Raw genomic sequence first — 14,731 nt, 5'->3', positions numbered from 1 at the left:
TTTCAAAAATTCGACTTATGTTAAAATCATAAAAAAAAATTGAAGGGAGGTGTTGGCGCCCGCAGGCAATGCATTTTAGAAAACCAAAAAAAAATGTGGAAAAAATGTTACGGTTGGAACACACATTACAAAGTATAAACTTAAATGCCCTGAATCTTAAACAGAAAAAACTAATAGAAATATTTAGTTCAATCAAGAAGGTTTATTCATGAGGCACCAAGTTATTATTGTTCAATTCTATACAAAAAATTCAACTAGTCACATGACAAATAAAAAATTGAAGGAGGGTGTTGGTGCCCGCAAGCAAATGCATTTTAGAAAACCAAAAAAAAATGTGGAAAAAATGTCACTGTTGGAATACACATTACAAAGTACAAACTTAAATGCCCAGAATCTTTAACAGAAAAAACTATTCAAAATATTTAATTCATTAAAGACGGATTTTTCATAGGGCACCAAGTTATCATTGTTTAAAAAGTATATACGAAAAATTCAACTAGTTACATAACAAAAAAAAAAATTGAAAGAGGGTATTGGTGCCCGCAGACAAATGCATTATAGAAAACCAAAAAAAAATGTGGAAAAAATGTCACTGTTGGAATACACATTACAAAGTACAAACTTAAATGCCCAGAATCTTAAAAAGAAAAAAAATTAGTTCAATAAAGATGGATTATTCGTATGGCACCAGGTTATTAATATTTAAAAAATTCGACTAATGTTAAAATCATAAAAAAAAATTGAAGGGAGGTGTTGGCGCCCGCAGGCAAATGCATTTTAGAAAAAAAAAAAAAATTTAAAAAAAAATATTATTGTAGGAATACACATTACAATGTCCCACCTAAAACGTCTAGAATCTTTAGCAGAAAAAACTATTCAAAATATTTAATTCATTAAAGAAGGATTTTTCATAGGGCACCAAGTTATCATTGTTTAAAAAGTTTTTGATTTTAATTTTTCGAGCAAGCGCAGTGTGCCAGTGACTACACCGGATATATTATATGAAAATACCAAAAAGTTCAATTAGCTATAATATAACTTAAAAATAAGATTGACCGCCAAATTCAGACTTCTCTGTCGTTTTCAGTTAAAAACTAATGATTTTCGGCAATTAATTTTTGAAATATCGTTCATAATTTTTTGTTATAGCCTAACCTTATTTTTCAGATGATTGGGCTTTAGTTAATGGACAACGGTTTTTATTGGCTGATAATAAATCAACAACTGGTGAAAGAATTGTATTGTGTGCAACAGATGACAGCTTGAAAATGTTGACAGATGCCAAAACGTGGTATTGCGATGGTAATTTTAACCTTAGTCCTAAATATTTCATATAACTTTATGTGATAAGAGTTCAAAAAAATGATTCATATATAACTGCAGTGTACTGTCTTCTTGAACGCAAGTCAATGTCTATTTATGAAGAAATGTTCAAACTTATTTTAACTAAATGTGCAGAGCACGAATTATTTCCCGATCCAACCCACTTAAATGTTGATTTTGAAAAAGCTCTAATTTTTGCCGCTCAAATAATTTTTGATTCAAATTTGACTATTAGAGGCTGTTTTTATCATTTGTGCCAAAGTTCTTACAGAAAAGTCCAAGATTTAGGGCTAATCCAAATGTATAAAAATAACGACGAATTTAGTCATTTTTGTGGAATGATGGACGGTCTTGCATTTCTTCCTCTTGAACATTTTTTCAAAGGAATGGCTTACCTTAAAACAATTGTTTCTCCTGAAGGAGAAGATCTTTTAAATTATTTTGACACAACCTACGTAAATGGACCAGTTAGAAAAGTGGGGGTTGGTACCAAATTCAAATTAAAAAAAATAAGTCCTCTTTTTCCTCCGAATACTTGGAATGTACATAAAACAACGATTAATGGTGACCACCGAACGAATAATGTAGGTATGCGAATCGTGGAATAACAGATTTAGTCATTTAGTTGGCCACAGTCATCCGACTATTTGGACACTAATCCAAAAAATGAGATTAGAAGTATCGGCAGATAATGCGAAATTAGCTATCAACAGCATGGGAGAGCCGGTAAAAAAGAAACAAAATTCAACACAGTTCCGACTAGTTACTTTATGCCAAAGAATAGATAATCATTCAATTACCATTGAAGAATTTTTAGAAAAAGTTGGCCATAATATCAGAGCAAGGCCTAGATAAACATTAGAAATTTTTTTTAACATATTATATTTTATATGCTGTATTATGTATATTTTTTTGAATTAATAATATTTTCGATTTTTGTATATATAGGTAATAAATAATGATATAGTAAGTACATAATTATTGCATTTTTATAATTTATATAATTACAATTTATATTAATACCAACTGGAAGTTTTTTTTTCCTAATTATATGATTCGGACTTTTTCACCTCGGACTTTTTCACCGCGGACTTTTTAGACCGAGGACTTTTTCACCGAGGACTTTTTAGACCTCGGACTTTTTAACCACGGACGTTTTTACTCGGACTTTTTTCCTAGGACTTTTTTACCACGGACTTTTTGGTAGTTTACCGAATTAAGTATATCTTAATTCGTGCTACGAGTGCAAGCGGCCCTTCGGGAAACTCCTGAAACCGGACTGGCCCTGGTGGCATGAAGTTAGTAACGGTAAATATATTCAGACATATTTTGGATAAATACGTTTCTTAGGGGCCACTAATTTATTTACTTCAGTTGGCTATATCAGTGATTCTTATCATGATTGTCCATCGTCACTTATATTCTGTGATAATAGTATTTGATAGAACTGCACGTGAACCTGAAGCTATAATTGCTACTATTTTATTTGCTGCCTATAATAGGTTCAACTTATACAACTTTACTGACGATTGACCGCCGATTGACATCTCGCGTTTCCCGTTTACTTGTGTTTTATTTTATATGTTTTAATTTTTAACTATAAGTCTTAATTTCCATCAATCGGATTATCAATTATGGATTCACAATCGTCTGGAGGAGCTTTTAAGCGTAAAAAAAAACGCATGTCGACTTACCAACGAGCCATGAAATTCTCCAAACGGGGAAAGTTTGGACACGGTTTTCAAATCCAAGACGAAGACTTTCAATATTTCCTTAATATTCTCAAAGTGTCAAAAGAAACATTTGAAAGTGATGACGATAAATGTAACTATTGTTAGCTTCTTGCTAATGTATAATAGTTTCTCCAAAAAAATATTAAACACTATAGGTACAGTTAAAACATTAAATTTAATATCACAAAAATATTTTTAGGTATTTTTGTGGATAATGTGTTCAAACAATTGCATGGCAATGAAGTGAATTATTGTAGTAATCAAGTAGTGTCTCGTGTAGTTGACGACTTACTACCTGCGGCTAGTGATCATACTGTTTTAAATTTAATAAAACACTTTGAAAGCGATTTGCGGCCTATATGCTGTGACCAGTTTGCTAGCCATGTGCTCCAGCAACTATTGCACGTTGCAATTTATAGAGCATATAAGGTATTTATTTATTATAGTAATTAATTTAGTATCTAGTTATTAAAATATTTGTGTTATTATTTGTGAAAGGTTACCAAGGACATATCAGAAATTACTAAAGAAAATTATTTCAATTTTATAAATAAGCTATGCAAATTTATAATTAACAATTTGGAGGAATTTATTTGGGATACATATGCTAATCATCTAGTGCGCAGTTGCATTGCTTGTCTATGTGGTCAACCATATTTGTGTTCAAAGACTCCACAGCAAAAAGGCGAAAATATAGACACAAATAAAGAACATAAAGATTTACTAAAAAAATATGCTGACTGTATAGTAAATATTCAGCAATTCTCGGGTAAAAAATAACTACAACTTATAATTAACTAAACAACTAAGGTTTTCATTAAATTATTTTCCAGAAATGCCTACAACTGATATCACTTCTGGACTCTTACAAGTATTACTTAAATCAATTTCACCTGTATCTAAAAAAAGATTTAAAGCCTTAGTTGAAAAAATAATGAGTGGATGTTTTCCAATAAGTGAAAGTACCTCTTTTGATAATATTTCTCAGGTTTTTGAAAACAATTCATGTTCTAGGTACTATTAAATTTATTTTCAAACATAATGTTAGTTACTAGTTGGAAAGATAAAATGGTTATTACATATATTCATTTCAGACTCCTTGATGTTATAATTTCTGAATCACCAGAAAAATTGAACAAATTATTGTATGAAAAATATTTCAATGATAAACTTGCTGATTTAACAGTTCATCACAATGGGAATTTCACCATACAAAAAATATTATCTACAACTTCAGATGCTACTAAAGTAATAACATAATTGAAATAATTTTAGGGATTAACTATTCTTCTCACTTTGTACACATTAAATTGCCACAAAAGAACCATTGCATAATCAATATAGCTTCTTCAATTGGATAAAAATTTAAAACTGTAATAATTTGTATTTTTAGTTTGAAACAATTTTTGATCAATTAAAGGAAAAAATGCCTCAAATTATCAATCTTGGTTATACTGGAGTGTTATTAGAATTGTCTAATGCTTGTTTACGTTTGAAGTGTAAACAAGCTTTGTTCTTTAAAGTATATAATAAAATAGTAAATAAATAAAATTTCACTAGTTTAATTAATTTATACCTATTTAATTTTTAATAGACATTATGTGAGTCATTAAAATGTAAAGAAGAAACTGAAGATGGCATTACAGTTTTATTACTCCTTGGGTTAAAAGTTGCCGACAATTTTGATAATTTGTGTAAAGAACCATCAATTCATATTCATGGATCCATGATAGTACAAAATATATTGAAGTTTAATAAACCAATCAAAGTAAGATATTTTAGGGATTGTGTACTTGAAAATAGCTTTAATTAATTTATTTTTCAGGTGGTAAATAATTTGAACAATTTAGATACTGAACGTCTTGTTTACTTGCTTTGTGATGTAAAAGGCAGTTATATTGGAAATGCATATTTTGAAAGTGCATTTATTGGGGAAAGAAGTCGCGAAAAAATGATATGGAAATTAAAAGTAATCAAATAATTTGTTATTCATATTAAGTATTTTTTTTTTAATATTATTTATTATTAGGACTATTATACAACACTGGCAAAATCAAAAAGTGGTTCTCGCGCTTTTGATTGCATATGGAAAGTAGCGGACACAAAACAGCGTACTATGATAATGACGGAGCTTTTAAAACATGAATCTGAACTTACTAGCACACAATTTGGTTCTATAATTGCATCCAAATTAAATTTAGGCGTGTTCAGGCATAAAAGAGATGAATGGATAAAAGCTGATCAAGATAAACTTCAGACTGTAAAAGTTTTTGAAATCAATAAATATTGTTGAATTTTTTGTACAATTAGTATTTTTATTCTATAAAAGTTACAAAAATAAACAGTTTAATTAAACATAAATATTCCAATTACTGCCATCTTCGGGCAAAAGTTGATTAGTGACTAACAATATGACGTCCAGTATCCACCAGACTCCACCACCTCCAAGTGTCAATAGTTTTCCAACAGCTGTTCCAGTTTGTCCCAGACAAAATCTGTCCATACCAAGGAATCCCAGTAAAATTGAATACAACAGAGTTGTTAGAAAATAATAGCCACCATATCTGTAATAATAATAATAATAGTAGTAGTGGTGTAAGACTGTGTAACACATATTTTATTAAGAGAACGACATATCCGCATATTATGATGTCTCCCTCAAACGCACAGCATATCAAATTTTATGCTCAAGTTTTTGAACATTGAACTCTGGTTATTTTAATATTGGTGTGAAAATGATTTGTGCTTAAGTGTTGTTAGGTTTATTCGGTATTTTAATTTTTAAGCTATACTACGGCATATGTGAGAACATTACTGAGTTCCAACCAAAATGCTTCCGATTCTGTGCACCTCCCACTCAATGACAAAGGTTTGGCAAAATTCAATAATGTAATTTATATTTATACAACCTATACCGTCATGACACAAAGTGGGGGAACTTGTGCTTCAGACCGATACATGCACGAAACGGTAGTGTTTTCTCGTGGGCCGGAGTAAAGATATGAACATTTCTAATTTGTAATATTTTACATACTATTTTCATATTTTGCTTGGAAATTAAAATAACGAAAAAAGCCAATAGCTAATCACAGATTATGTTTTTATCTTTAACTTTTACAATAGGTCAATTCACTAATAATATTAAAACTAACAAGACAGAATCAATTTTGATGAATGCACATTTGGTATGCCGTAGGTTCATAAGACAGTGACAACACCTTTCCTGGATAGAGGCCTCTTAATATTTAAACAATAACAAATATATTATTAATTTATACTTCACGCATGGAATTCCTTTCTTGTTGAATTTTCTATTACCGTGACATTCTATACCCGGTAAAACCATGCATTGAACTGTTGTTTTTTCTACATCTTCATATCTATAACTACCTCCATACTAAAATATAAAACATAATATATAATAAATTTAGTTTATATTGTTATTTGTTATAGTCCCTATATTATTGTACCTTAGAACACCCGCCTGTCATGGCATCATCTCTTGTCTTGTTTCCTTTTAAGTCAACTAGGTCTTCACATTCAATGAATTCCATCGGCCTAGATATTATTATTAATATTAAAAATTACTGTAAATATTATTATTTGACTATTTGACATGTTGTAAGCTATAATACATATATTAATAAGTATAACAAAATTATTTACAAGAAAGAGCACATGACCAATGGCCCAGAAGGAACGTAGTTCAGCTCTGGGTCATTTTCCAACAACGAATCGTTTTTTAATCCTCCGCCATCGTTTCTTGACATATTTGAATTCATTGCCGCATGACAACAAAGGCCTGATACCAAAATATATCCTAATACTGACCAACTATATTTGTCATTCATTGTCTATGATCATGACGGATAATGATACAAAGTAAAAAGTAAAAACGGTAGATTTCACGTCTTCCTAACAATATTTCACAAATTATTATTTAAAATTTTAATACATATATTATTTTATATTAGTTATTCACATATTAAACTATTATGTTAATAATTATATTATTTGTTTTTAAATCAATCAGACAATAACTGATAACACTATCATTGTCATCCTATCACAATATTACAGGGAGACGACGTCCAATAATGGTCATAGATAATAGATACATACATATGATCATAGAACAATATTGATATGATCAGCTAAGGATGGATATATCATAGAGCAATATTACTCTATGGGATATATATAACAATGTATATATTCTATGGACCTGGTTAATATCATCAATATCATGAAGACTGTAGAAATTATTGTGGAGACCACTATAGACAAGAATACCACGGACCACGAACTAAGATATAATGGACTGGAAACGACATGGTCGGCGGGGGTCGGGGGACGGCCATGAAAAGGTTCACTTAGCTGATAAGAACACTGTTCTTGAAGTTTTCAGCGCTACCGGTGGTTTTATTTGGCTACACAATTTGTATCTTAGTCCGTGTTAAATGCAAAGGGCGCTGTGAACTCCAGAAACACATAGCGACCCCCCCCGCATTTGCCAATTGTATATACTATATACATTCGTGGCCGTGATAAGCTGCTCGTTTCCAGTATAGATAATATAAGAATATTCTTAGGTGGTATTCTCATGGTTTCCAGTCCATTATATCATATTGTTCTATAATTATATCTTAGTCCGTGCCATGGATATTCTAGACTCTAATACCATTTTTCTATGCTCGTACGGTCGCCGCCCGCACGATTTAACGGCCACAGGCTGCGCTGTGAACGTTAGGGTTGCTACTTTAACCCGCGTAGTGTAGGAAATAGGAATTATGCATGTTTTTTGTGTTTTTTGGAAAATATATGCAATATTTTGAATCATGATTCATGACTTTCTTCATATTTTATTGTACGATTACGCATTTATACATATGCATATAAATATATAATCTATTATGTGTTACCAGGGAACAAATTCACTTTAGCTATCCAGCACATTTTTGGAATTTTATTTACGAAACATTCGTGTTCCAGCGAGTTAAGAACGATTGTGTAAATAATTATTTTTCGTCGTAGACCGTAGTACACAGTTATTGTAGTTGTACTACAATCATAGCCCGAGGTCCGTTGGTACTTGGTAAAAATGATTTCAACATGGTATATCACAGTATCACACGACATATAACTTTTTAAACCTATACGTATCAAATGCACTCAATTGTCTTCCATAAAAATTGAATTGGATATTATAATGATGATGATTGACGGACCAGCAAGCACCATGGGTCATGGCAAAATAAATTAAAAAATAAGAATTACTGCACGTCTGCACCAACGTCCAGCACAGAATACAACTATGCTAGGCGTAACTGCGGTCTGCACTAGGCGCTAGCAAGTAGCAAGAGTCAAGTACTCCAGTAACAACTTTGAACTTGCTGCAGTACTTGAGTACTTTCAACCGCCAGATTTAATTATTGTTCTGTGTAAACTGTATGCGGTGACTGGTGGTAGCTGCAGGCTCGCTAGTCGTTGCAGCCAGCAACATGTTATCGTTATCAGTTCGTCACAAATTACGATATCGGTTAACCGTATATCAGTCTATACGTCCTAAATATTATAAAAGTAAGGTCAACCGTCATAATAATATCATAACTTGATTGGCGTGCCTGTATTATAGTCGTATGATATTATTATACTCTTATCGTTTAGAATTTTAGATCGGTAACATAATATAATATTATTATATCAACTTCAGTCAACACTCAACTTACAGTTTACAATATTGACTATTGAGTCATTAATACTTTAGGATTTAAGGCGTCATTGGTGAGTCATGAATTATGAAAACATAATATTTAAGCTAAAAGTTTCACCTGATCTATTTGAGGTATTGTATTAATGCCAAGTGTTTTTTTCAGTCTAAAATGGCGAATTTCTCGTCACCGATGCCGTCCAGAGAGTTCTTGTGGGACGTGTTTCAGAGGTAAGTGTAAATAATGATATTGATAATAGGTCAGGTCATAATGTTAATGTGATGTAGGGTTGACAAAGATAGAAGTGGATTCATCTCATCTGATGAACTGCAAATGGCACTTTCCAATGGAACATGGACTCCATTCAATCCGGAAACCGTACGTCTTATGATAGGCATGTTTGACAAGCATAATCGAGGAACTGTATCTTTTGACGACTTTGGTGCCTTATGGAAGTACGTAACTGATTGGCAATCATGTTTTCGATCATTTGACCGTGATGGCTCCGGCAATATAAACGTATCCGAACTCAAAGACGCTCTATCGTCGTTTGGTTATAGACTCGGTGAACAAATTGTATCAGTTATGCTCAAGAGATTTGACCGCTTTGGTCGTGGCACTATACTTTTTGATGATTTTATACAATGCTGTGTTGTGTTACATGTATGTATTATCTTTTTAGTACTAACATTACTTACTATACAATTAACTATTTCAGTGTATTTTTATCATAAACATTCTAACTATTAATTATTAATTTTTAATAACATAAATTTGTATTCACAGACCTTAACTGCTGCATTCCGTCAATTTGATACTGATCAAGATGGATATATTACTATTCATTATGAACAATTTTTAAACATGGTATTTGGATTGAAAATTTAAATGAATTCCATTATTTATTGAGTATTTTTTAATTTTTGTCTTTAGAGACGACCAGCATAAAGGATAATTTATATTAAAATATGATATAAAATGTAATATTTAAATTATATGATTACTTTGTCTGTTCCTTCTTGTGACACATTGGTTTTTAATACCGTCTTAATGTGATATTTTTAATCTATCAATAATTTTACTATTGTTATACATGAATTATTAATTATCATAGTAAATATATTATATACTACCATCTAAATATTTTATACAGTTTCAATTTTATTAAAATAAACAAAAATAAATGTTGAAAAGATTTTATTTTTTATTTTATTAATTTAAAGAAAACATTTGTTAAAAAGTTATGGCACGTGTATAAAAAATACAGAAAGATGACAAAAATATTAATTTTTAAAATTGGATTAATATAAAGTTGGATTGACATAAATTGTTTAATTAAACATGAATTTTCTTGAATTAGACGTTTGTAATATGACTTAAGACTATTCAATATGTTTGGAAACATTTTGCAATAGAAGATCGTTTGTATACTTAGCAAAAAGTGCCGTCAAAAGAGCAACTCCGTAACCAGTTGCTCGTTCACCCTATAACAAAAATTTTATACATAAAAAAAAATTAATAAAATGAGTTATCCCACTCATCTCAGACATAAGTCCAACAAGTTAAAATCAAATAATTTAACACGTTGAATGCCAACGTCGATTTGGCATGTGCATGCTAGTGGCCGACATCATTTGACCTGCGGACAACCGTCGCCAATTGTAAAATTAGTAGATTTTATGGAATTGTCAATACGGTTATGAATGTCCTATAGAAATTTTAAATGTGTTCAGATATAGCCACCAAACAAGACTCAACACAAATAGGTTACTCTATGTCAACCACGGGTTGATACCAGCCATAGGCGCCCACCTACTTGTGTCAATGACGGGTTAACATTGGCCACTGGCGCCCGTTTAGTCGTGTCAACTACAGGTTGACGTTGGCGTTTAACGTGTTAAAATAGCAAATTTTGTATTATTATGTGTTTTTAATTTTAAATTCATTCATTTTTTTCTGATGTAAGTAGAACTGTATATTTTACAGTATTTATTATCTAATATTGGTGTAACAAAAATAGAAATTTAAGCAAACAATACAATTCCAATCATCTGATTTTTACAGTATACAATTTCAAGGTAGAAATAGGGATGAGTAAATTGGGATCAATCTGTTAGGTCAGTTTAGACCAAATAGGTGAATGAGTCAATTAACTGTGATTCTAATAAGCGGAGTTTAGAGTAATTATATTTACGTAATGAGAAGGCCCCGCAATGTCCACATGAATCCATTGATTAGTCGTATCAAAGCCAAGATGAGCAGCTATAAACAGTCCCGCACATGACGAAGTAGCATTGGATCGATCCTAAAAAATAACAAAATATCAATTAAGTAAACAAAAGTTAACAAAAAATAAATGTAATCTTACAGCAACAGAGTTTTTCATGTCAGCCACAGATGATGAAAATTCACAGAAATGAAGTTCTGGACAGTAGACAATTGGAAATGTTAAATCTCCTGATATTAGACCAGCAGACACTACATTTTTTTCCCATTGTTCTGAGTTAGACATTACTGCAGCATGATACTTTCCCGTGCTAATTGCCTAAAACAAAAATATTTAATAATTCAATACTCAATTGAAAATCATGTTAAAATATACCTGTGCACCAGTTAATGTAGCCATGTCTAATATCACTTTAGCATTAAGATCTCGAGATGCATACACTACTCCATCTGATAAAACTAGACGTCCTTCAGCATCAGTATTATTGATTTCGACAGTTCTAAAATTAAATTGTTGAAAATAATTAATTATCATTGTTATTGCATAAATGATATACCAATACAAAACTAACCTTCCCGAATAAAGGGTATGTATATCATCTGGACGTGTTGAATCTGGTCCAATAGAATTTTCAGCCAAACAAAAAACAGCATGTAGATTTTGCTTAAAACTAGACTTCACTATAGCTTGGAACGCTCCTAAAATAGCAGCTGCTCCAGCACAATCTCGTTTCATGCCTGGCATAGCTGACTGAAAATGTTTAATGAACTAATTATATTGTTCATTTATATGCATTAAAAATATATTTACCTTTCCTTTGATGCTAAGACCACCAGTATCATAGACAATACCTTTCCCAACCCAAGCAATTGTTTCTGTGGCTCCTTGTGGGGTGTAAGATAATACAGCAAGAGCTGGACCTATAGAAGATGCTCTACCAACACCATAAATTCCTCCAAGACCTTTTTTCTTCAATTCTTCGCCGCTAATTATTGTAGGATTAATATTCAAGTCAGACCCTACATGTCTTATCTCCTAAAAGTTATATCCAAAATTAAAAATATCAAATGTATTCAGACATTATGTTTGACTTGCATCTAAGAAATGATTGACATTCATGTCATTACATGGAGTATCAACAATACGTGCTGTCATTTTAATAGCATTAGCTATTCTTTCCAAAGTTGCTATTTCTTCTTTTTCCACCTTATGATCACCATTGCTGTCAGGAATTATTATAAACTCAACTGTAACCGTTACAGTAGCTTTCTTCTGTTCTTTTAGCTTACCAACATATATTTTAGTTTTGCGACAATAGTCGTAGAATGCCCGAGCTGCAGCACAACCTGAGGCAAACATATCTTTTCGCTCGCAAACAATCTAAGAATCATTTTAAACATTAGGTACTTGTAAATAGATAATTTTGGATAAAGCAAATAGAATTTGTATTATCACTAACCACAATGCATTCATTGTATCCAGCTGAATTCAAATTGATCAGCTTTGTAAGCATATGGGGTTGTGCCGATGAATTATGACGACTATGAGAATTGGAAATGGCCGCTAAAGTGGCAGTGTTAAGAAAAAGTGGACAAGTGTCTGTTGGACAAGGATTCAACACAGACAAAGCAGATTTGAAAGTCTAAAAAATAGAAAAATCTTACTTTAGTACAAAATATATTTTTTAAACAATTATCAACTATATTCTCACCTGTTCGTTAACCCGTGGTTCTAACTTACACTTGACTGCAGAGTAAGATAAACTAGACAAGTGTTTTTCTTGACCTACGATCAGTACTGGTACACTAATCGGATCGGTTTTACTTAAAGAGGCCGAAAACTTTACAGTGGTGCTGGCCATCGTGTTGACTAGCCGCACGGTATGAGGTAATTACTAAATCAGCTTCAAATTTACTGGTTAAATCGAAAATATCCAACGAAAATTATTTTTTGAAATTCGGCATTTGCTCGAACACTATAAATTATAAAAGTAAAAATGTACAATCATCTACTGTAGATCATCTATTATCTAACCAGTAATCTCTTTTCTATGATCTTGATTTAAGAAAGCTTAAAAAGATACGAACTAGAAAATAGATAATACCAGTTATCACAGGACAATATGAAACTTCAAAACATCCATTAACTAAATTAATAGGTAACTATTGGTCAGATGTTAGAAACGAGAAATGTCATTCACGACTATCACGAATAAAAATAATTTTTACTTTTACAGTGCCACAGAAAAGTTACTCCACGTCCACGCAACTTACTAGTCTATGCAAGGCGCAAAATGAGATTACGAATTTTTATTTTTATTTTAACTTTTAACCACAAATATCCTCAATACCAGTATACCACTCCATTTCTTATTAGTAACAATCTTCAACCATATAAACTAAGGTCACTTAGCTTAGTTTTATATGGTCGAAGCCCGAAGGTAACAATTAAAAAATACCAATGTAGACTGTTCTTACGGAGTGTTTCAGTTCTTACAGGCTACAATACGTCTTGTCAGTAGTTCAAGTAGTTGTCATTCCCGTTAGAGCACTATTAGCCAATAGGGGAGGCCCGGTAAAATAAAATGAATACCCCCAAAACTATAATATAGTTATATGCATGCGTACGTGCTAATACCTTGATATATCATAGTAATCATCATTTAAATTAATATTATATCAGGTTACTAAATTTAATACTAAAATTATGATCATTTAGGTTATAAATTAATAATTAATGAAAAATTTCAGACACAAACGTATAAAAATTAAAATTAATACCTCATTGAAGTCTACCAGAAAATTTACTTAACATGTGCACTCCCATGGGACATCCGTCATCCACGTCTAAGTTGTAATTCTAATATACACCAAGAGGCATGAGTGCAATAAACACTTTAAAATCATTTGACGTTGTGATCCAACTCACATCGAAAATACGTAACAGGAGCATGGCTTGAATAAAAAAAAATTGAAAATCTATTAAAATAATAAATTCTGTAGTGTAGTATTAGTCTTTAATTTCATAGGCGTGGTGGAAGCGCGCCTATGTTCAGTCTTCACATCAACGAGGACAAAGTGGAATACATATGGTCGTAGGAAGACTAGACACCATGAGATTATATCCAACTCTTTATGTCAACTACCGAAATTACATAATAACAAAACAATTCAATTACCTAAGTTCTTTATATACATATACTATCAGAGAAAAATAAAGGGGGGGGGGGTAAGAATTCAGTCAGGAAATAAATACCTCTATGGTCTTCCGAAATTGTTGGGATCACTTTCAAGGGATTTGAAAATACATTAATACGACCTGTAATTACTTATGGAGCTGAAACATGAACATTAAGAAAAAGTGATAAAAGAAAATTCTCAGTTCTAGAGAGCAAAATACCTTCTGCGAAACATTTTTAGACCACTAAAAGACTTACTAAGTGGTAAGTGGAGAATAAGAAAAAACGATGAATTAGAAACACTCTTCCATAAACCCAGTATACCAATTACTAGAAAATAAATGGTAAATAACAAAAGATTACAAGCGCTGGACATACTTGAAGTAGCTAAAATCTCAAACGTATTTCGCAGAGTAATAGAAGAAAACATTACTGGAAAAAGACCACGTCTGGGATGGGGGGGGGGGGGGGGGGAACTATCTATTTAGAACGTATTTGTGGTTGAGGGCGATTTCCTAATTTTGTTACAAGGAAAATGACTGCATTGTCCACATAAATT

The 14,731-nt window shown here is 31.7% G+C and overlaps 4 protein-coding genes and 1 pseudogene across 4 annotated transcripts; 3 read left to right on the top strand and 2 right to left on the bottom strand.

The window, feature by feature from the left end:
- Window positions 1-1,622: 1,622 nt before the first annotated feature.
- LOC132940706 (uncharacterized) lies at window positions 1,623-2,178 on the top strand (annotated as a pseudogene).
- A 581-nt stretch (window positions 2,179-2,759) lies between these two features.
- Window positions 2,760-5,362, top strand: LOC132941711 (uncharacterized). The gene is made up of 9 exons (XM_061009862.1): window positions 2,760-3,147; window positions 3,256-3,485; window positions 3,555-3,825; window positions 3,890-4,070; window positions 4,151-4,304; window positions 4,450-4,578; window positions 4,651-4,824; window positions 4,882-5,025; window positions 5,086-5,362. The coding sequence occupies exons 1-9, from the start codon at window positions 2,958-2,960 to the stop codon at window positions 5,347-5,349; spliced, it is 1,737 nt and encodes a 578-aa protein (XP_060865845.1). The 5' UTR covers window positions 2,760-2,957; the 3' UTR covers window positions 5,350-5,362.
- Window positions 5,351-7,301, bottom strand: LOC132941712 (TM2 domain-containing protein CG11103). The gene is made up of 4 exons (XM_061009863.1): window positions 6,723-7,301; window positions 6,527-6,614; window positions 6,335-6,453; window positions 5,351-5,620 (listed from the first exon to the last, which is right to left on the bottom strand). Exons 1-4 carry the CDS (start codon window positions 6,905-6,907, stop codon window positions 5,407-5,409), a joined length of 606 nt encoding a protein of 201 aa, XP_060865846.1. The 5' UTR covers window positions 6,908-7,301; the 3' UTR covers window positions 5,351-5,406.
- Window positions 7,302-8,611: 1,310 nt separating this feature from the next.
- LOC132941398 (programmed cell death protein 6) lies at window positions 8,612-9,967 on the top strand. The gene is made up of 4 exons (XM_061009435.1): window positions 8,612-8,840; window positions 8,933-8,997; window positions 9,055-9,430; window positions 9,554-9,967. Exons 2-4 carry the CDS (start codon window positions 8,939-8,941, stop codon window positions 9,653-9,655), a joined length of 537 nt encoding a protein of 178 aa, XP_060865418.1. The 5' UTR covers window positions 8,612-8,840; window positions 8,933-8,938; the 3' UTR covers window positions 9,656-9,967.
- On the bottom strand, window positions 9,948-13,098 carry LOC132941397 (probable aminopeptidase NPEPL1). Its single transcript, XM_061009434.1, has 9 exons — window positions 12,706-13,098; window positions 12,454-12,636; window positions 12,090-12,374; window positions 11,805-12,029; window positions 11,566-11,744; window positions 11,370-11,493; window positions 11,136-11,312; window positions 10,962-11,072; window positions 9,948-10,251 (listed from the first exon to the last, which is right to left on the bottom strand). The coding sequence occupies exons 1-9, from the start codon at window positions 12,853-12,855 to the stop codon at window positions 10,150-10,152; spliced, it is 1,536 nt and encodes a 511-aa protein (XP_060865417.1). The 5' UTR covers window positions 12,856-13,098; the 3' UTR covers window positions 9,948-10,149.
- Between the last annotated feature and the right edge of the window lie 1,633 nt (window positions 13,099-14,731).

Source organism: Metopolophium dirhodum, chromosome 3 (assembly GCF_019925205.1).
Source record: "Metopolophium dirhodum isolate CAU chromosome 3, ASM1992520v1, whole genome shotgun sequence".
NCBI classification, from domain to species: domain Eukaryota; kingdom Metazoa; phylum Arthropoda; class Insecta; order Hemiptera; family Aphididae; genus Metopolophium; species Metopolophium dirhodum.
This window is presented reverse-complemented; position numbering and strand designations above follow the sequence as displayed.